Source organism: Papaver somniferum, chromosome 2, assembly GCF_003573695.1.
Source record: "Papaver somniferum cultivar HN1 chromosome 2, ASM357369v1, whole genome shotgun sequence".
NCBI lineage: Eukaryota > Viridiplantae > Streptophyta > Magnoliopsida > Ranunculales > Papaveraceae > Papaver > Papaver somniferum.
Genome location: NC_039359.1, coordinates 179,208,139 through 179,231,118, shown reverse-complemented (window position 1 = coordinate 179,231,118; position 22,980 = coordinate 179,208,139). Strand labels below are relative to the sequence as shown.

At 38.5% G+C, this 22,980-nt stretch overlaps 2 protein-coding genes across 4 annotated transcripts; both read left to right on the top strand.

The window, feature by feature from the left end:
- Window positions 1-3,146: 3,146 nt before the first annotated feature.
- Window positions 3,147-13,000, top strand: LOC113352469. The gene is made up of 9 exons (XM_026596283.1): window positions 3,147-3,422; window positions 4,038-4,790; window positions 4,835-4,990; window positions 5,071-5,328; window positions 5,431-5,760; window positions 5,832-6,073; window positions 6,674-6,973; window positions 12,022-12,190; window positions 12,578-13,000. The coding sequence occupies exons 2-9, from the start codon at window positions 4,038-4,040 to the stop codon at window positions 12,998-13,000; spliced, it is 2,631 nt and encodes an 876-aa protein (XP_026452068.1). The 5' UTR covers window positions 3,147-3,422.
- A 2,133-nt stretch (window positions 13,001-15,133) lies between these two features.
- Window positions 15,134-21,023, top strand: LOC113349899 (protein OBERON 4-like). 3 transcript variants are annotated; one of them, XM_026593932.1, is made up of 5 exons: window positions 15,134-19,504; window positions 19,607-19,783; window positions 20,046-20,180; window positions 20,356-20,445; window positions 20,597-21,023. In XM_026593932.1, exon 1 carries the CDS (start codon window positions 15,409-15,411, stop codon window positions 19,357-19,359), a length of 3,951 nt encoding a protein of 1,316 aa, XP_026449717.1. In that variant the 5' UTR covers window positions 15,134-15,408; the 3' UTR covers window positions 19,360-19,504; window positions 19,607-19,783; window positions 20,046-20,180; window positions 20,356-20,445; window positions 20,597-21,023. The 3 variants fall into 3 exon arrangements, with proteins under 3 accessions (XP_026449717.1, XP_026449716.1, XP_026449715.1); XM_026593931.1 differs by having other exon boundaries at window positions 19,684-19,783; window positions 20,586-21,017; XM_026593930.1 differs by having other exon boundaries at window positions 20,586-21,017.
- Window positions 21,024-22,980: the final 1,957 nt, after the last annotated feature.

Below are 22,980 nucleotides of genomic sequence, written 5' to 3'. Positions count from 1 at the left end.
GTACACTGGCGATGGCTACAGTCTCGAGATATGCTATGAAATAAGAAAGAGCTAGAATCCAAACAGGCTCAGTAACCTGTCGAATTGAGTATGGTGGGTCAGCAATAGAATGTCGTAGTCGGCGAAGCGTCATAATTGACACCACATGGTAAACACAAGAAGCAAACGTGAGTGAGGAGGAAAGTTGTATGCGTTACCTGAGACATGATCTTGAATATCAATCAATACAAGAAAAGTTTAATTAACCAGAAGATATGCATATATACTGCACCAAAATTCATGCAGAAGGATCATAATTTGTAGCCTGCGTTGTTCATCTTCCATGAAGGAAAGTTATATGAAGCTCCCAAAATAATCCAAAAGTAGTGTTGCACCTAAAATAAGCATGAATAAAAATCCTCGGTACTATGGGACATGACAGGAATGTTACTTGTACCTACTTTAGGCACGGTACCAGTTTTTGGTACTTGTACCTGTCCCATCTGACCGCGGTTCCGGGACGGTTCGTGCGGTTCCGGTACAGTTCTATGGGACGGGACGGTTCCTGTGCAACCCTAATGATTATCACTTGTTTTCTATAATTTTGATTTTGAGCAAGAATTAGAAGTGTACAAATATCATATACTCTCAAAGTGCAAGAGTGATTGTGAAATAGATTTACTCGGATGTTTTATCCTGGAGACGACGCGACATGGAAGAACTTTTTGCACAATTTTGGGCAGAGCCGCGAAACGTCTTAAAGAGAACGACCTGGTCATGACTCAGCCATAACATTATTTGTTTGGTTTTTCTTTGTGATTGTTTTGCAGGCGAATTTCGGCAATTGTTCCAACAATTGTTGTATCTTTGAGAAGCATTCATGATTTTATGATCAGTTGTAGTTGGAGAAGTTAACCCCCTTTCAGTGGCATATAATTATACATCCATTTTTACTTCCTCATACTTCCGGAGGAGAGTTCTTGTGTCGATCCTCACTGCCAGACTTCTAAATTTAACCTTTGACTTGTTTACATTTGTTACACTTTGGATTTTTTCCTTTACAAAGCTATGATACACTAATTCCATACCAACTATATTCTCTATTTGTTTTGCGGATTGAGATTTTTCCTCTTCCATGAAATTTTCCTCTGTCTTTGGTGGCACTGAACACTTCGACGATTTATCATTTGCATTATACGATAGAGAAGCTTTACTACTGAACCACAAAATCCTCCATGGGGGATCTTCTCATTGCTTGGAACCAGCCTGCCTTTTTTCTCCAAATATCACCATCGACTTATTGCTCTTCATTGCTCAAATAGACCTTGAGACATAGTGATTTTACTGATGTAGTTGGATTTCCTGGTGCCATATCATCATGTGGGGTATTGTTAGTAAACTTACTAACCACCAGTAAAGCTTAAGGGTATACATAATTAAGGGTATATATAATGAAGTCTACGGAAACATTGGATTTGTAAGGGTTAATTGAGGTAAAACTGAACATAATGGATGGAGAGATCTGCTGAAGGATATGCTTTGAAAGCCAATAGAAGGGAATTTTGGTGGATTTGAGGGGTTGGATGCATGAGTTTAAATAAGGTTCTGAATTGAGACAAATAAAAGGGGTCGTGAAGACAAAAGAGAGAGAAAATGAATCCTCTGCAAAAACACAAAGGTTAGCACAAATAAGAAGAAAATTGGATCATCCATACCTTGATCCTCCGTTGTGCACTAGCTACGGAAACTGACGATAACCAGGTAGCCTCCAAATCACTCAAAAGACATTTCCAAGAGAATATTAGAAGATTTTTTATTAGCAGCTAAATAATTAGGTAAGACTGGATGCGAAGTTGTCGGATCTGACGATTTTGATGAGATTTAGAAAAAAAATACTCCCTCCATTCCAATTTAGATGAGTGTTGGTTATTTTTTTGTTCCATATTAGTTGATGGTTTTCATATTTTCCCATAAAACTACCACAATACCCTAATATTAAGTCTTGGAAATATAAGCAATGCACTAATGTTGATTAATGTGAGAAGACCTTCTCAAGGGCATAAATGAAATTTTTTCATATCTCTCTATTTTTTAATCCGCGTGAAAACTTTCGAAACTTTATTTAAAGAGAAATAGGGGAGTATACGAAATCCCATAAATTCCGGGTGAAAATTAAATTCGGTGAAAAGATGTGATTCAATTGTCATCCGATTTACGGAGCAGTACATAATCAACAATTGGTATACAAATAGAATTTTTATACGAATAGGATTGTAATTGGTATACATACAGGATTCTAATTCTAAAGGCATTCTATATGAGTGAATCTGATAAATCTTTTAATTAAAGGATATATTTTTGAATTATCATGACAACCAACCGTGCCTAATATAGTTGGTTGTGATGTTACTCGACAAAAAATGTCTCACTAACCCTTCGAATTAATAATTTAATCCCCCAAGGGGCTTTGTTGGTGCACCAACTACCTCTAGGTTCTCAATGCTTCAACTGTTATTAATATACTACTACAAGATCAGAATATAAGAAAAAGAACAAATGAAGTAAAATGAAAAATAATCAAAAACGACTTTAAGAGTCCTCGAAATTGAACCTAAGAGCAACCACAGCCATGAGACGGACCAAATACCAAAAGTAAGACTAAAAACCAAAAAAATTTGGTATTCTGGGTGTTCAAGCGCAGTGGTAGAACACCAAATTTGGTGAAGCGTAACTTATACACACGCCCGATGTCAGACGGAAATTATATTCACGTTTGTTGATTAGGCGGCTTTATATTATGCGTTTGAGTGAAACGTAGGTATAATGCGCGTTTGATTGAGGCGTAGGTATAATTAACGCCGGATATGGGACGGGGATGGAAAGTGCGTCTACAAGGACGGGGATTAAAAGTGCGTCCCATTCATACGGAGATATAAAGTGCGTATGTTTCGGGCGTTAATGGCTTATGCGTCTGGGTGAGACGTTTATACAAGATGCGTTTGATTGGGGTGTTTATAGAAGGAGCGTCTGAATGGGGCGTGCATTGAAGAAGCGTCTGTGTGGGGCGTGCATGAAAGAGGCGTCTGGTTGGGACGTTTTTAATAAGTGCGTCTGGTTAGGACGTTGTTAATAAGTGCGTCTAGTTGGGACGTTGTTAATAAGTGCGTTTCGATGGGGCGTGCACAGAAATAGCGTTTGTGTGGGGCGCTTTTAGAAAGAGCGTCTGAATATATACTTCTTTTATCCTCTTCTCCTCCTCTTTTTACATAACCTACGTTTTTACAGAAGAAAAAAAAACGACGAAACCTAAGTAAAAATCTAGGGCAATACCTAAATCTCATGTGACGGCCATTTGATTGGGTGCGGAGAAACGAGTTCTTGTGAAAGAAACGACTAATCTTATTCGTTAATCGGGTGCGGGCAAATTTGATTGAAGATTAAAGGTATGGTTTGTTTTGGGGTAATCTGTTTTTGGTTGGATAATTTGATTAAAGATTAAAGTTACGATTAATTAGGCTGTGTTTGGGTGGAATCGGTGGATTGCATGTTGATTTCATTAAGCATACCGTGAGGTTACTGTTTGTTTGATTATGTACTGTTTATTTGATTACTGTTTGTTTGATTACTGTTTGTTTGATTAGTTTGTTTGTTTGATTAGTTATATACTTCCGCATCATCATCTAATAGTGAAATAACACACTGTAACATGATTGATAGAATACAATAATTCTAATTTATCACCTGTAGTAGTTCACTCAAATCCATTAAACATGTATTGTTGTTGCTCACACAAGGGGAGATACAAAATTTTAAACAGTTCTGTGATATAGACGGTGTATGTAGTGAGATTCAAACTCGTTTAATGTAATTTTCGTATTTATTTACTTTAAAAAATTTTGATCTTCTATACTGTAAGTAAATAAAAAATAATCTTTACTGTAAATTTTTTTGATCTTCTATACTGTAAATTTTGATCTTCTATAATATAGAATAGAACTTCTTATGGATGCTGTAAACTCAGAAAAAAAATTACTAACTTGTATTTATATCGTGCTCAGATGTTGAGCAGAATAACGTCGAGATTTGCACAAGGAAAAAAGATGAATAATAAGAAACGCAAAGGTAAAGGTCCAATGGAGCCTGAAATAGACCCTAATGTTGGAGATTTGGAAGTTCCAGATACCGGGTTCGATGAAGATAGCGAAGATGAAACAACACCGTCCGTGGTATCCCTAGATAACTACAATTGCCTGGAAGATAGTGACAAACACGCTTCTACAGATATTACATATTCAAGCGATCCAAAATTCAGGTACCAACATCGTGGTTCACTCTTTTCGGTCATTGTTTATTATAAGGAGATAACAAAACATAGTCCAAAAATTAAATACATTATCGACAAGGCAGGATGGGGACGTTTATTAGCCATGGAAATAGGAGAAGCATCACACCCAGTGATTGATTATCTTGTTGAACGTTGGTGGGATACAACGCATACTTTTCACTTCCCTTTTGGTGAAATGGGATTCACGCCGCTTGATTGGGTAGTGTTGACAGGATTGAGTATTGGAATTGGGGATGATGTTCCGTATAACCCAGTCAAGTACAAATTTGATTATGTCCGTGAGCATGTTTTTCCAGAAATAGAAGAACCCTTAGATTATGAAGATCCCCCAATCTCTGGAAAAAAACGCCCCCCGGCACAGTGGATTTCAGATGCAATCACAATTAAATTTTTGACTACGTATTTCAAAGAAGATATCTTGGTTGCAGCTAATTTGGATGACAAACTTGCAGAAAAAGTGGCGAGGGCCTTTTTGTATGTTTTGGGAAATTTTTTTTTTCCAATGCAAAGAACTACATTGATGCGGCTTGGTTAGCTGCTTTTGAGGATCTAAATGCAGTTGATATGTATGACTGGGGTGGTCCTGCTTTTGCAAAATTGTATGTGGCACTCAACGCATCTGGTAGGGGACAGAAGTCATTAACTGGGCCGTTCCAAATATTAGAGGTAAATTATTATTTATTTTTATTTCATTTAAATGTATATTTTTTGGCAGTTGATTTATTTGGTTGGTTATGATGGAGTAGTTTTGGGGATATGAATATCTGGGCATATGTAGACCGTGCGACCCAACTAGTGAAGAAAAATGGCCAAGAACTTCCCGGTGGAAAGCGAAGAAAAAGACTATCGATATTGTTCACTGTAGGAATGCGCTTAATCAGTTGACTGCAGACATCGTGACATGGAGACCGTGGGAATCCGCCATTGGTGTTCTTGACTCTGATGTTGGTCGCAGGGCTGTGGAGCTTTCAAACAAAAGGGTTATATTTACTTGGATTGGCAAGGTCAGTTAGTACTTTGTTTTTATATGAACATTATTACTTCAAAGTTATCATTTTATCCTAAGTTGAAGAACTTATTTTCTCTGATTACTGGTAATTTGACAGAATATGTGGTACCTAGGAGAACGATCTTGGAGGCAAAATCATCCTACTTTTGGAATTCCTAGAAATCCACCATTTAAAATTGGCGAGGTCAGTCATGAGAAAGCAAAACTTGTGAAAGAAGCTGGATGGGTAGATGCAAATATGTTTGTGAAAGCTGTTTCATATAATATGTATCTGCGATATTGGCGACATGTAACTAACTTCCATCAATTCGTGACCAAAGTCGATTGGGTAGTTGAATTACACGGGGTTGATGGTGACCGTGTTAAACACCTTATTCAACGACCTGCTCAGCATGTACCTATTCCACCACCACAACAATTATCATACGTAAGTACATCCCGTCATTATATTAAAATATATGGTAATCTCATTTCTTAATTATTTTTTTTAAACGACAGCCTGAAGCTTATAATCTAGTTCAAGAACATGCCGATTTTAATCGTGCGTTTCGCGAGTTTGTATTATATGAAACGGAAGACAGGATGATACGTTTAAAGGCAAAAGATGAAGTAATACGAGGCCTTGCAGCTCGTAACAATTACCTGGAGGATCAGATGCAATTCCGTATGCAACAAACGCCGCGTCCCCCTATTGGATTCGGCAGTTTTCTGAAACTATCCCACCAGCGGTGTGGGCTCCAGTGAGTCAAGCATCAACAATGTCGTCTGTTAACCCCCATCCGAGAATGACGTTTATCCCACCACGGCAAACACCATCGCATACTCCTACTGATGAATAAGTAACTTTTTAGCCTCCACTTTGGATACGTACTTTATAACCTCCGTTTTCAGTAAGTCTACAATATCCTATCTTATCTCTATATAGGGTTACTTTTTAGCCTCCATTTTCAGACTCCATTTTCATTCTGACATGTTGATTTCTTTTCAGCCTCCGTTTCGGTACTTGTAGTTTAATTAGTGTTATTTCTTTTTAAGCCTTCATTTTCAATCGGTCAGTGTCGCTTCTTTTTAGCTATAGTCTTAGTCTTTGCAGTGTCAATTCTTTTCACTCGCATTTTCAATCTGCAATGCCATAAGTGTCTATCATGTGTCTATAAAACCAATACTACATATCTCGGTGAATACAAACCAACACTGCAAATATTCTTCTTCTTCGAACTCTCCCAATCACTTCTCAAACTATACATTCCAATGGAATACTGTGACAATAACGCTGAATCTTCTTCTTCTTCGGACTCCGAATTTTCTTCTACTTCTTCTTCTGCGATCTCTGATAACAGCTTTTACTCATCAGATGAAGATGCGGTTGCATTGAGCCGAAATAATCTAGCAGTTAGTTTGGGAACTGCCATTACAAGTATGACATGGTCTCATACTCGTATAAAAATACCAAGAAATCGTGAAGCCGGAGATATACTTCTCTGGAATGACTACTTTTCTGACAACCCCACCTACCCAGCTAACATATTTCGTAGGAGATTCAGAATGCGGCGAGAATTGTTCAACCGAATATTGGCAGATGTGGTGTCTAGAAATCCTTATTTTGCTCAAAAAAGAGATGCTGATGAGTGCCAAATATTGTATATATTTATCCCTTTTTGTTGGCATTTTAACTCATCTTTTGTGCATTAATTCTACATTTTATCCCATATTCTGTATTTTCATTGTTTTCAAGAATAAATATTTTTCTTACTTAATTTTGCATTTTTAGGTAATAAATAAAGTCTGGATGAGTGGCGAAGCGAAAAGAGCAGAAAAGTAGTGAAAAGCCGGGAGAAATCACGCAAGGAAGCCGCGAAGAATGGTGCGCACAACCTCATTTTCTACACACAAAAGCGCCTCCGTTCTCAGCCATCAGATCAGTTCTCAGAAACATCCGACGGTCGCTCCTTCATAGAGCATCAAAATCGGAAGTCTCTGCCAAGCACCACAGCGCTGAAATTCCAAGCCTTCAGATTAGATGGTAGTTGAATCCAGCGGTCACCTCATCACTGTGCATCAAATCCCGATGATTCCGCCCAACACTACAGCACCTAACCTAATCTAGCACCGTTGACTTCGTTGTGTTCCACATCCAACGGTCGCTACAAACTGCTTCTCTCTTAGCCGTCCGATCTACCTACCATCTTCCCATCCATCGCTCCTTGTCGCAGATCATCGAACCTCGCTGAACCCGCCTAACCTAAGTATCGAACACCCTATACCCCTAGCCAAACGCCCCCTAACCCAAAATCACTCGACCTCTTCTCCTCCATACCCTGTTGCAGAGAGCTGCTCTGCAACTCCATCACCTCCACCATGTCCTGCCACCACCAGAACACCACCTCTGCCACTGCCGCTTCATCACCAAACACCATAGCCACCCTACATCAAAGACATCGAAACCCATCCATCCTATTAGCCTATTTCGCTAGTTTCACAAACCCTCTCAAATTTAGGGTTTTGAAATTAGGGAAATAGAGTTATAGGCATGACAGAGATGGAAGAAGAAGCAATAGAAGCATGGGAAGAGCAGGAGGAACAAGAAGAGAGCATGGGTCGTCGACGTGGGTGAAGAATTTTAGGTAAACCCTAACCCTAGTTTTCTCGGTTTTGGGAATTAGGGTTCGTCATTCCTTTTTTGTATAAATTGAGGGCTGGGTATTACTGTTGAGGTGTTCTTGGTTAGCCGAGATACCCCCTAATTGGGTTAATTCCAATGTCAATTTTACTGTTGATGATTCTGATGATTCTGAGTGTGAACTTGCTAATTTGATTGATGATTGTGAGCATGATGTGACATGTGTAGATGATTTAGGAGATTTTGATTTGATTAATAATGATGTGCCTATCGTCCTACATAAGTCACAATCTGATGGCCTTCCACCCAACCTAGATTTGGTTTGTACCCATATTGACAAACCGACTTTTCTGAGAGTCCCCAACCTAGGTTTGGAACTGTGTGCTTCCCAAGTCCTCTTGGACTATTTTGCTTCTAAGTATAATACATCTGAGGAACCACAGTTGGAAATTGCATGTTTGCCCGTCCATAGCACAGTTCACTTTGAGTTAGATCTTGTGCATGATGAACCCCCAAAACTGCGCGATTTTGTTTTCAAAATTGTATCTTCTGTAAAATCCAGGTTTGGGGGTAGCTCATTTGGTTTCACAGCTTCACGTGCTTTTCTTTCATGTGTGAAGTTGTTGAAACCGCTACACTTTGTCTTTTGGGTTGATCCTCAACTCTTTAGACTTTTGGTGTATGGTGAATTTTTTGTATATAATCCAGTAGATAAATTTTAAAACTTTTTGGTTTCTTTTGTATATATTTTTGCTAATCCAATATAATCTAAGTTGAAAATGTTGGATTCTAGCCGGTGAATAATGGAGTTCGGTTCGTGTTTTCGACGAATCGGGTATTCTCTCTCCTTTTACTCTACTCAGCATGTCCCTTTCCATATGTTGCATTTTAATTCTTTCCATATTTTGAAACATTGAGGACAATGTTTAGTTTAGGTTTGGGGGTATAGAGTAGATGCCATGATAATTTGCTATATTTGAAAACAAAACTCCATCTTTTTGAAAAAAATTGAAAAATTCCAAAAAAATTAAAAAACTCAAAATTCAAAAAAAAAAAAAAAATTAAAAAATAAAAAAATGGAGCTCATTTACCTTGAAATGTTGACTCTTGTGCAAATATGTATTATTATTAGGAGTCTTAGTCTAGATATTTAGGCACCCTGATTCTAGCACAATTCACATAGTGATAAGAAATTTGCACGCGCACGATCTACCAATACATGTATGGCCTCGATCTTCAAGGTGTTGGATAGGAAGTTACGATTGCCAATCACTTTAGAATACTGAACGAAACTTGACTAGCTTGTTCTTTGGTTGGTTGGGATAGAAGGTGGAGGTTACATTAAGAAAAACAACCATCGAATTTAACTGGGTGCATCAAAAAGGGCTACCTCTTGCAAAGTGTCATGTAATCTTTTGTTTCCTTTTGTATATGTATCAAAAGTGTTTCCTATTTCAAAAAAAAAAAAAAAAAAAAAAAAAAAAAAAAAAAAAAAAATCGATGTATATATTCAGAAAAAAAAAAAAAAAAAAAAAAGAAAAAAAAAAAAAAAAAAAAATCAGAAAAAATACCAAAAAACTCAAGTATTTATCAATTCCATCCTCTCTTGTTCCAAAAATAAAAGAGAATAGTCAATGTAAATAAGAGTCATGTAAATAGTCATCTTTTGTTGTTTCGTTGTAATAAGCAAGGAGGGTGTATGCCATTGATGTACAACGCGAGAATTTGTGAAATACCTCCAACTCATTCACAATTCTCGTAAAGTCCGGACAGCTAGCTAGATTTCGACCTCAGTTCTTAGCCTGAGAAACTATCTCTTGGTGATTAGTAGTCATAACTTCAGATCTTTCTTTACACATGTGTAGATACACTTTACACTCTTATCACATGTCCTTATTTGTTATCAGTGCTAGGATTGTGCCTTCGATAGCTAGATTGACATCTCCATTTTGCTGTGAGCTTAACTGTTTTGCACATGTCACGTTTGATGGAATATGAGCTCATATTTTGTCCTTAGGTTTTGTAGGCACACCTCTGGTAAACCTTCACGAGACTTCAACTCGTCCACTAGGGACACTTAGTGGTTTAAAAGGCTTAGTGCATACGCTAAATGCATTCGAGAGACCAGCGACAGTGGTATAGTTAGGATTTCCTTAGTTTTGTTTTACTTGAGGACAAGTAAAATTCAGGTTTGGGGGTATTTGATGAGTGCCAAATATTGTATATATTTATCCCTTTTTGTTGGCATTTTAACTCATCTTTTGTGCATTAATTCTACATTTTATCCCATATTCTGTATTTTCATTGTTTTCAAGAATAAATATTTTTCTTACTTAATTTTGCATTTTTAGGTAATAAATAAAGTCTGGATGAGTGGCGAAGCGAAAAGAGCAGAAAAGTAGTGAAAAGCCGGGAGAAATCACGCAAGGAAGCCGCGAAGAATGGTGCGCACAACCTCATTTTCTACACACAAAAGCGCCTCCGTTCTCAGCCATCAGATCAGTTCTCAGAAACATCCGACGGTCGCTCCTTCATAGAGCATCAAAATCGGAAGTCTCTGCCAAGCACCACAGCGCTGAAATTCCAAGCCTTCAGATTAGATGGTAGTTGAATCCAGCGGTCACCTCATCACTGTGCATCAAATCCCGATGATTCCGCCCAACACTACAGCACCTAACCTAATCTAGCACCGTTGACTTCGTTGTGTTCCACATCCAACGGTCGCTACAAACTGCTTCTCTCTTAGCCGTCCGATCTACCTACCATCTTCCCATCCATCGCTCCTTGTCGCAGATCATCGAACCTCCTCGCTGAACCCGCCTAACACCTAAGTATCGAACACCCTATACCCCTAGCCAAACGCCCCCTAACCCAAAATCACTCGACCTCTTCTCCTCCATACCCTGTTGCAGAGAGCTGCTCTGCAACTCCATCACCTCCACCATGTCCTGCCACCACCAGAACACCACCTCTGCCACTGCCGCTTCATCACCAAACACCATAGCCACCCTACATCAAAGACATCGAAACCCATCCATCCTATTAGCCTATTTCGCTAGTTTCACAAACCCTCAAATTTAGGGTTTTGAAATTAGGGAAATAGAGTTATAGGCATGACAGAGATGGAAGAAGAAGCAATAGAAGCATGGGAAGAGCAGGAGGAACAAGAAGAGAGCATGGGTCGTCGACGTGGGTGAAGAATTTTAGGTAAACCCTAACCCTAGTTTTCTCGGTTTTGGGAATTAGGGTTCGTCATTCCTTTTTTGTATAAATTGAGGGCTGGGTATTACTGTTGAGGTGTTCTTGGTTAGCCGAGATACCCCCTAATTGGGTTAATTCCAATGTCAATTTACTGTTAATTTAGGGTTAATTTTTAATTTGCAATTTCAATTAATCTTTATGTGTATCATGTCATCCATTAATGTCTAACATGTTCTAGCTTTACTTGCTAGGGAATGGATGAATCTTTAATCTCTGCTGTGTAGTACATTGTCATATTGCTCTTGAATGTTAAACCAGTTTAGGAATCACTTGAACTAGGTTCGTCATCACCTTACTTTCACATTGCATGCCATGTATGCATTGTAGTTAGATGCATAAGCTGTTGATAAATTGCAACTCATGCTAGATAGATAAGCTTTTGACTAGTTGTGCCTTAATCAGACAATTAGTGCTTTGGAATCATATCATAGTTGAGTTGGGTTTAACTTTCTATAGGAGAATACATTGTAGAAGTTAAGGTGGATTCAAACCCCTAGTTCTCACCTATTCCATCCATAACATCTTCATTCATCCACCTTCACTGTCCACTTTTGTTTTTCTGTTTTCCTTAATTTCTTTTTCTCTTGTTCCATTGCTGTCTTTACAGCCCATCAATTGTCCACTGTGGTGTTAATAACACCACACAACCTCATTGTTCACTGCCCCTAAGAACAAGTTAGCAAAAGAAGCAAGAAACTAAAAATAGCAAATATTTGCCCACCTTGTCCCTGTGGACAAACCCTGCTTGCCCTGTTCTATACACTAGACCCTGTGCACTTGCAGGAATCATTTCTGTGACTCTTTTAGAGAGCCACCAGATGCTTGTGGCATTCTTGGATTATCCCCTCATCAGAAAGTAACTGCAGCAATCCGAATGTTAGCTTATGGATGTGCAGCAGATGCAATAGATGAGTATTTACGCATTGGAGAAACCACCGTTTTAGAAGCAACCCGTCGGTTTTGCAAGACGATTGTGGTATTATATGGGAAAGAATATTTACGCTCACCAACTGCGGGTGATGTTGAACTGTTGCTGAAAGAAAACAACAGGGGATTTCCTGGGATGCTGGGGAGCGTGGATTGTATGCATTGGAAATGGGATAGATGTCCGTCAGCAGAATCAGGAGTATACACCGCGTATAAAGGGAGTGAAAGTATTGTGCTAGAGGCAGTGGTGTCACATGATCTCTGGTTTTGGCATGCGTTTTTTGGTATGCCCGGCTCCTGCAATGATATTAATGTAATGAATCGTTCTTATATTTTTCGAAAACTTATCAACGGGAAAACACCACCGGTGAACTTTGAAGTAAACGGGCATGCATATGATATGGGATATTATCTCGGTGATGGCATTTATCCACAGATTGCTACTATTGTGATGGCCATTAAACAACCAGATACACCGAAAAAATATAAATTTTCATCGATGCAAGAGGGAGCACGGAAAGATGTAGAGCGTGGATTTGGTGTACTGCAACAACAATTTGCCATTGTCAAACAACCTGCACGAATGTGGAACCCGGATGTGCTTGCCTATATAATGAAAACGGTTATTATTTTACATAATATGATAGTGGAGGATGAGCGTCTTCCCGGTGATTGGCCACATGAATATGACTCACGTAGCAGGTCGGCACCGGTGAATATATCGAGGGTAGGTACTGAGGAACTTTCCAGAATGAGAGCTGCACATCGGCGTCATGCTATACACAATAAAGAAACACATTTTCGCTTGCGTCAAGATTTAATCGAACACATATGGTCAAATTTTGGAGATAATTATTAAGTTGGGATGGAAATATGTTGTATCGTATTTCTTCATCGGAAAATATGTTGTAACGTTGCTTACTAATGTACTATTTATCATATAAAAATTAAAATTCACTAAAATTGACTAAAACTCACTAATTTTTTTATTAATGATAAATATTAAGGTTCAACTAATTCGGTCATGCTTTAAGATTGGTTTCTTTTGCGTTGTAGTATTTCCATCTTTCGAAGTTCGAAGTACTCTCTTGTTACAGTGTCCAATGTAGAGACATCCTTCAACATTATGGCCAAGTCATCGTCCGCTTCTTTCTTTAAATCGAGTTTTTCTTGCCTAGCTTGTTTCGCCGCAAACTTTGCCGCAGACTTAGCTTGTATTGCTTCAAACTCAGCTTGTCTCTGTCCCATCTTCATTAGTGATTGTGCTTTGTAATGTTCATTGAAACTTTGCTGCTCCTTAATTATATCCTCTAGCATTTCCTCCTGGGCATTGGATTTTGCTCTCCCTGTTTTCTTTAGTTGTTTCGATGCTTTCTTCCCCAACTGACGCTTACGTGTGTTCTCTATATCTCCAATATCTAGATCATCACTGGACTCGCCTGGAATTGTTTCCTCAATATCAGCGTTTTCCTCACCACTCTGAGAATCTTCCATTTCTTGGCCTGAATCAAACACAAACGTCGACCGTCCTGAATATTTGATACTATCTTTTAGAATTTCGTAGCACTCTTCGTGCTTAAATTTTTTGTTGCCATTACTTTTCTGAATCGCTTTCTTATCTCTTCAACCTGTTATTATTTTCAATACTCATCAGTTCCAATTACATGTATATAATTATTAAGGGTGCAAAAATTGACGATTACTTACCCTCAAGACTTCATTCCATCCGCTATGATATTCACCACAACTTCCAACACTTTTGCAGAATAAAGTGAAACCTGTCTACTTATTCCCTGAAATCGACTCTGGATAGAAGTCCAAGTACGTTTTGGTTTACAAGGCAGGGCTTCTTCCAACTTATCTTTGATCCGACTCCATAATACTCTTTCTGGTTGATCGGTTCCGGTAGCAGAATCTTGAGATATGGCTAAATGGATTCTACATATCATTGTATCTTCTTCTGTTGTAAAATTGGGACCTCGTGGTGCCATATTTCTATATTTCTTGAAATAGAAATTATAAATGATAAGATTATGCAGAAATAAGTTTGTCAAATGCTATATAGATATACGAAAGAGCCGTTGCAATCTATCAAACGGTCGGAAAATCAGAAAACCAAAATCAGAATTCCAAAATATAACCGTTGGCGCACGTAATACATGCGCCTGGTAACAGACGCTCGTAATACATGCGCTCCGAACAAACGCTCATAATACGAGCGTCCGTCCCAGACGCTCGTAAAACATGCGCCCACTCCAGACGGTCCTAATATATGCGCCCATCCCAGACGCTTCTAAAACATGCGCCCACTCCATACGGTCGTAATATATGCGCCTCACTCATACGCCCATAAAACATGCGTCTCACTCATACGCCCATAAAACATGCGTCTCACACAGACGTTAATAATACGTCCGTCTCCCGCATACGGTCATAATACATGCGCCCGGACCAGGCGCTTTTAGTAACTGCGTCCAAACCAGGCGTTTTTAATAACTGCGTCTGCTATGGGGCGTAGGTTTTATCTACGTATGGCCCGGCGGTGTTTATAATAACGCCTAACTCAAACGCTCTATATACATCCGCCCCATTATCATACGTTATTTATACGTACGCCCGATGTGGAGCGTCCACTATACTTCCGTCTGAAATCATACGCCCACTATACTTCCGTCCCACTATTAATCATTTTAGTCTGGGTTGGCGACCACATTTGGTCGCAAACCCTAATTAACTGGACTAAATATGATTTTAGTCAGTACCACTGCGGCTGAATTTGGGACCAAATTTGGGTATAGTCCCCAAATTTGGTCATGACTGTGGTTGCTCTGAATAATACTAACACCAGCTTAATTCATAGTCAAACCTGCTCACTCCACTACTCTGTTTATTTCGTCTTATCTGGTTTCTTTTGACTAGTATACCCTTATTCATTTCTTCTTTCTTTTTATTTTTTTTTCTCATTCTGACATCAAATTGACTTAAAGCTAGTTTCAAACTGTTTAAATAAGCCCTTTTCCTTTCCTTACTTTTCTCTCTCCTCTCTATAGATTGATTGCTTAGGACAACCCTTTCAAAAAATTTCTTGCCGGATTTAAATTATTTTTCCTCAACAATTTCCGGCTTCAATCTTAAGTTACCGTCATCAATTTCAGGCAAATATTCTTTCCCTTCACTTATACTTGTATATTATATTGAAAAACTAGGGTTTTCAGTGAACCTAGGGTTTTTGTTTTGTATGATCTTTCTTGTTTATTATTATTAGAAATGAAAAGATTAAGATCTTATGATGATGATCTTGATTCAGTTGGTGGTGGTGGTGGTGGTGGTGGTAGTAGTGAAAAAGGAGGAGGGAGTCGGGGGGGAGGAGGAAGAAGAAGAGAGAAGAAAGATCTTGATCGTTCATTATCGTCGTCATCACATAGAAGATTTTATGATCGGAAAGGATTATCGTCGTCATCTTCATATGATCGATCTATAGACGATGATCGTGAAGTTTCTAGATCCTCTAGAAAACAACGAATCGATCAGGATTCTTCTGAACCGTTCGATCGCACTACTAGTAGAAAAAACAACTTTGATAGGTACAGAGATAATAATAGTGATAGAGGGATTCCAGTCTCATCATCATCACCGAGAAATGTATACGGTGGTGGTGGTGGTGGTGGTGGTGGAGATCGTGCTCAGTTGCATCGACCAGACAGTGTTTCTGGGTATAGAAGAGATTATCCAAAAGGAATTAGGTCAGAAAGAGATCGATCACGAAGAGAAGGAAGTGTTTCTTCTAGACGAGAAGAGAGCAGTGTTTTTTCATGGCGAAGATCAAATGTACTAAACAAAGATTCTGATGAGGACCCAAAGCTTAGTTCCGATGTGAGTAGAGGAGCTACTAATAATAACCAACGTGTTCCTTCTGAAGATAGAGTAAATGTGAAATCTCCCAAGGGTTCATGGAGAGATGCTAAATCTCCACATGGTCCCTCCAAAGATGTTGTTGTTAAAATTCCACAGGGTTCGTCGAGATATGCTGTTAAATCACCACAGGGATGGTCGAGGGATATTGCTAAATCTCCGCAGGGATGGTCTAGAGATGCTATTAAATCTCCACAGGGATCCTCGAGAGAAGTTGTTGTATCTCCACGGGGATCATCTAGAGATGCTGTTAAGTCTCCACAGGGATCATCGAGAGATGTGAAATCTCCTCCATGGTCGAAAGAATCAAGTTGTGAGCAATCAAAGAGTGGGGAAGTGAAGAAGAATGATGAAGTTCAAAGAGAAAGTGGTAGTTGCAGTGAAATGGAGGAAGGGGAGCTGGAACCTGAACCTGAGCCTGACAGTGAACCCATAGAAAAACCTCAACTCATTGCCGAAAATCCTGTTGCGGATATGCGGGAGGTTGAGTACAAGAACAAGATTGACCCAGACGTAGAAGAATCAAAATATTTGTCCGAGGAGAAGTTAGAAGGCAATGGAGAAAATGGTGTTGATGGAAAGCAAGAAACAAGAGGGTTGGTGATGTTGCCAGATACTGTGAAGGAAAATGGAATGTTGCCATGTTCTGAAGATAGTTCTGTTGATGGAATCAGTGGGAGCAAAGAAGTAGATGAAGAAAAAGCAGATGACATGGAAGAAAATGCTAGGTCAAAAAACGAGTGTGTACCCACGACGAACGTGAATCCAAGACCCCCTGGTGAAGAGGTAGAAAGTGAGGGTGAGAGTGCAATGAAATTGTTGCCTTCCGAAGAACTACAGAAAGATGGTAAAGGTATTGATCTTGAAGTCAAAGCTGAGGATGTGGGTTTGGTTGATTCGACAAAAGAAGCTGCAGAGCAAAACAGAGCACTTGATGTAACACTTACGTTCACAAATGATAAGCTAACACAAAATATCAAGGACAAAGGTAAGAGTTTGGTAGTTTCCCCACCAAGTAAAGCTAATTTGAATAAAAATGGTCCGTGCATGGAAAGAGATCTTCTGCTTTCCAGAGATGATGCTATGGAAGGACCAAGTAGTAGGGGTTTTGAGTTGTTCTTCAGTCCTATTGTTACAAGAATAGAGAAGACAAATAGTTCTGGTGTTAATAATCAGAAAGATGAGAAGCTGAAAATTGAGCCGCTTGAGCTTTGCTTAGGGTTGCCTAATGTTTCATTACCATTACCACTTAATTCTGTTGATCCAATCCCAGCTCCAAGTTCGCCTAGTCATGCGAGGAGCATTCAATCTTTTCCAACCACGTTACGCTCAAACTCAGATGCATTTACGACATCTATGTCCTTTTCTGGTTCTCAGACATTTGTTCACAATCCAAGCTGCTCACTTACGCAGAATTCAATTGAGAACAACTATGAACAATCAGTTGGTAGCCATCCTATATTCCAGGGGGTTGATCAAGCTTCCCATGGCACCTGGCCAGCACAGTCTTCAGTTGATCTTAAACGCAAGGAAGTTCCACTGTACCAGAGAATCTTACTGAATGGAAATGGGTCGCTTCAACCACCTCAAACGGCCCAAGGTGTTTTAAATTCTCAAACTTCACAAGTACAACACCATAAAGTATCTGAAGGGAGTAATAGTGGAGTCCCTGTTCGGCTAGATCGGCAATCAAGTCTGTCTAGACAGTTGTCAGGTTTACAGTCAAGACACCATGATGATGTAAGGTCCCCTAGCAACAGTATGGGTTCTCAAGACACCAGGTCAGAGTATAGCAATAAAAAGCGTTTGATGAGAGAAAGAAGTAGTGGTAGTTTAATCAGAAGTAACAGTCAAAGGGAGTTTGAGCAGCAGCTTGTGGTGGGTGGAACTGGCTTTGGTGAGAAAATCATTGCTATGATTGTTTTGGAACCGATACAAGTAATGGCGAGTAGATTTCAGGAAATGACAGAACAGTCTATAGCATATTTAAAGAAGATCACGTATGAGATGATATTGCATGAAGATAAGTGTGGGCAGTTGCAGAAAGCACTGCAGAAGAGAGCTGATGTTACATTGGAAACACTTTTGAAATCACATCGTGTTCAATTGGAGATATTAGTGGCACTTAAAACTGGCGTGCGGGATTTTCTTCAGCGCTCGAATAGCATTCCTTCTTCTGATTTAGCTGATATCTTTCTCAACCTAAAATGTCGAAACCCTGCTTGTCGTAGTCTGATTCCTGTGGACGAGTGTGATTGCAAAGTCTGCTTGCAGAAGAATGGGTTTTGCAGTGCTTGTATGTGTCTAGTTTGCTCAAAATTTGACATGGCATCAAATACTTGTAGTTGGGTTGGTTGTGATGGGTGCCTTCATTGGTGCCATACAGATTGTGGACTGAGAGAATCTTTTATAAGGAATGGGCAGACTGTCACTGGGGCTCATGGGGCCACAGAGATGCAATTCCATTGTGTAGCCTGTGATCATCCTTCTGAGATGTTTGGCTTCGTTAAAGAAGTTTTCAAGACTTGTGCTAAAGAATGGAAAGCCGAAACTTTTTCCAAGGAACTTGAGTATGTGAAGAGAATCTTTGCTGCCAGCAATGATTGGCGAGGGAGAGAACTTCATGATATTGCTAGTCATATGCTGCCAAGATTGGAGAGTAAATCCAGTGTTTCCGAGATTTATAATTTTATCATGGGGTTCTTTACTGCAGTAAGTGATTCGAAGTTGGGTAACAGTTCGTCATTTTCTGCAAAAGAGTCACCTGTTATAAAGCCAGGAGAAGGGAGTAGCAATGGAGGTGTTGGTCCAGTCCAAGAAGCCAAGTGGTTGGTAGCTTCTGCTGGTACGGAAAAGGTTTCTCCTTGTGTGGAAAGTGCTGGTAAGGCTCATCCCATCTTAGACTGGGATCATAAGGTGGGGAATAAACATGTCAAGGATCGTCAAAAAGAGTTGCTTACTAATGTTGATAAGAAGTATGTCGTGGATGATTTAGAGAGCATTGTGAGAATTAAAAAGGCAGAGGCTAAAATGTTCCAGGAACGAGCGAATGATGCAAAAAGAGAAGCAGAAGGCCTAAAGCGTATTGCAATTGCTAAGAGTGAAAAAATTGAAGAGGAGTACAGAAGCCGCATAACAAAGTTACGTCTGGTTGAAGCTGAGGAAAGACGTAAACAAAAGCTTGAAGAACTTCAGATCATGGAAAGAGAACACCGTGAGTACTTGAGTATGAAAATGAGGATGGAAACTGATATCAAAGATCTGCTTATAAAGATGGAATCCACAACAGGGAACCTTGGTTCATGATAATGAAGATAATTTTTGAGCCTTCAAAACCATGCATATCTATTTTTAAAGTGGCCACTACCCGCCTAGTTGAATGGAAAGGCGATGGTTCACTGGAATCAATCAGCTTTTGCAGGGCGTTTGGATTTTAGGCTGCAAGTTCAAGGTGAGATAAACGTTTATGTGTGTTCTTTTAGTTTTAGAGCTTGAATTTATCTTCTTCATGTTGTCAAAAGTGGTTAACTTTCACAATTCACATAATATCCAGATTTCGATCAGTCACGAAGGAAATCTGCAAGCTTCCATGATATTATGTAAAAGTGGTTAACTTTACATAATATCCAGATTTCGATCAGTCACGAAGGAAATCTGCAAGCTTCCATGATTTTGCTCTGGCTCTTTGTCCTAAGAGATTGATGTGAAACTGCACCGCGGTGTTGATAAGGTGCGATTTGTTATATCTGTTTTTCTTGATTGCCTAAACTTGAAGCTTCTTGTCTTATCTTGTAATACACCTGAGGGCTTATAGCAATTTGCTTTGCTTTTGCACTCGTTTGGAACCCTCTAGAAATTCAACAGTGCAAGCTTATTATTTGTGGCTGTGTACTTTTTTATTATCTTAAAACTTGATATGCTTTTTTTCTTTAAATATTTTTTCTTTTGCAATGTTGTCTGTATGCTTATTTTGCATTTCATTACATTTACAGAATGCCTTTGTTGATTGCTGGGTCAATGGATAGATGCTGACTATGATATAGCAACCCAGACATCTACAATTATGAAGCAAATAGATCGAAATTCACAAGCACCTTCGTCCAATCTCGTTTCAGCTTTCTCCAGAGGTAGAGTTTCGTTTTTGCTTTTTTTTTTTTTTTTTTTTTTTTTTTTTTTTTTTTTTTTGGTGTGTGCTTTTGAGTGGTAGTCAGTGTTTGGAATGGCCTAGTATGGCACTTGTAGTTCTTAGGTGTGTTTTTCTCATTTACTTCTGTAGTCAGAATTGTGCATTTTTAAATGCAGGAAAAGTTCAAACCTGTGCTACACTGCTACTGGTGTTTTTGCAAAGCGAGGAGTCCTAATGGAGCACACCAGAATTCAAGAAAGATTATGGTAGGTTCTAGTTAGTCAAGATCTCCTCTGATGTACTGGAACTAGATTATATTCAGCAGATCTTATGCTACTGAGTAATTTTTTCATCACTTCTTTTTTCATCCCGATGTACTGAGTAATTTTTCTGAATCCTTCTTCAGTGGCATCGCAGGAGTGTCGGGTTCATGGTTATCAAAAGAAAATAGAATAGGGGTTATGGTTCACAGTGGAAGACCGGAAGTGATAACTCGTTGTCAGAAAAAAGAAGAGGCGAGGTTTGTACTTAAGGGTGTAAAACTTGCCAAGTTTGGACTCTTTGAGATATTCACCTTGTGTAGTATTCTCATTCTCAGCAATAGAGTTTATGAAGTTCCTTCTATTTTACCTGCTCTTATTGTTAATCATGTTCCCAACCTTACGGGATATTTGGTTGTTTCATTTCATATGTTTTTTGTTGATTTTTTTGTTCTTCTTTTTGTCTACTAGAATATATTGTATGGGCGCCGCGTGTAATGGCTCCTCAATTCTGTATAGCTTATATTTTCTGGTCCTCAAATGTTCTTAACAAGCATCAGTTTTGTTTGTTTTTCAGAGTTTTACGTCTGGATTCCAGCAAGTCCTCATTATGCTACATGAAAACATACTCCCTCCGTTCCATTTTACTTGCTTTTTTAGGGTTTGTTTTGTGTTCCAAATTAGATGTTAGTTTCAGTTTTTTTCTCAATTTTCACTAATTTACCCCTGCTTTGGATTCACACCAGAGAATTAATTTTCATGGCAATCAACACAACAATTACTCTATAATTTTTAAATATACCCCTTGGAGGATATATGCTCAATCTTGTACATCCCAAGTACATTATTATGGTATTGATAACTTTCCCTATATTCTAGAGACACAAAACTAGGTTATTTAACTCTTTTAAGCAGGAATTAATATGGGTATTATTAGAATGATTTTACTCTCTCTTATATTTCTTAATATCCATGAAAAGCTATACAACGTCAAGTAAATCGGAACGGAGTGAGTAGTAAATGAACCTTTTTTCCCAATGAACCAGTGGAATTTTCATGCAAAACTTTTTATGTGAATAGAGCATAGCAAATAATCTCCCCCTCTTTAATGTAAACAAGCCAAAATGATAATCCTTAAACTTTTTTTGGTTAACCACAAGTAATAGGACCAAAATGCTTAACGGAATAGGGATCTTTCGTTTAATATATATCTAACTAAGGATAGAAATGATTAACGGATTAGGAATCTAAAAATAATAATATGTGAAACCGCTTATTTACAGAAATGCCATTTTTAAAAAAATAAGACAAATACTCAAAAACTTTGTATCTTCCAAATGGTATGTCAAATTTTTGTGAATTTTATATATTTGGAAAGCTCTTTGAATTACCTATGCAACGAGTATAAACAACAATATCAAATTTTAACTTTTTAATTTATTTATAATCTTCCAAAAAAAACTAGCTATAATTTAAAGGTAAATTGAAAGAGCCTATGTAACTTTATATGTTACATATATGATGCTCAAATACTTCACTTGATACAGTATAAAACTACTTAGAAGAACCTATAGTTTCGAATACGAAAGATTACCTCCATTTAATTAAAAGTGATGTTTTCACTTTTTCATTCTTTTTCAACAATAAGCCAAATTGGAAAATAAAATGAAAGTACCAACTTTTAAGAAATGGAAGGAAAAATTAAGAAAAGGTAATGTCGCCGACGTGCATCACACGTGCCCACTACTTGTATACAGTAATTACAATTATGCAACTTCTCATCTAGGAAGATTGTAGGAAATTTTTGTTTGTGCGACTTTATTTTCTTCTCTATTTTTGTTTAGTTATAAACAATTCATCTCTGTCATAGACACTTGCAAATTTGCTCGTTCTAATATCATTGGTAGCGTGGGGCGAGGGGTTCATGATTGTGGTTTGTTTGGTCGGGAGATTGCAAAGAAGTTATACCCTAACTTCCGGCAAGGTTGAGGGAAACATGGGATATGATGATCTTGTTTACTGCTGGCCGTCGATGTAAGAATCCGAGTAACAACTCCATGAATGATGTATAGATATTAACATTTTTTATTTCTGCTGCTGCATGACTAGACATGGGATGTTTGTGTTGTTTTCTTGGCCCATAAAATTTACAAGTAGATTCTTTGAAAATATTTTGCTTTGAACGATTTTCTTGGGGACCAGCTTTTTTTTCGGGACCATTGTTTTATAAGATCATCTACCCTACGATGCTAAGGGGTGTCTTAAAGTAGCGAGTATACTAATTTGCCCCTTACCCTAATTAACATTAAAAAAGAAATTGCCGCAAGGAGAACTGTTTTCTCCTCTTCTTCTTCTTCGTTTCAAACTCGTTTTCATCGATTAATCGTCGATTCATAAAATTTTCATCGTCGGTTAATCAATCAACTATATAAATGGTTCGTCGAAAGCAAATCAAAAGACTCTCAGGAAAAGGTCCACCATTAGGACATCTAGCTAATCAAGCAAATGAAATTGAGGAAGAACTTGAACCGGAAGGTGAAC

Coding starts and splice junctions, on each gene's coding strand:
- LOC113349899 (XM_026593932.1), top strand. CDS start 15,409: ATGAAAAGATTAAGATCTTATGATGATGATCTTGATTCAGTTGGTGGT.
- LOC113352469 (XM_026596283.1), top strand. CDS start 4,038: ATGTTGAGCAGAATAACGTCGAGATTTGCACAAGGAAAAAAGATGAAT. Junction 6,074..6,673: donor CACCAGCGGTGTGGGCTCCA/GTGAGTCAAGCA, acceptor CTCTGATAACAG/CTTTTACTCATCAGATGAAG. Junction 12,191..12,577: donor GGTTTTGCAAGACGATTGTG/GTATTATATGGG, acceptor ATTTATCCACAG/ATTGCTACTATTGTGATGGC.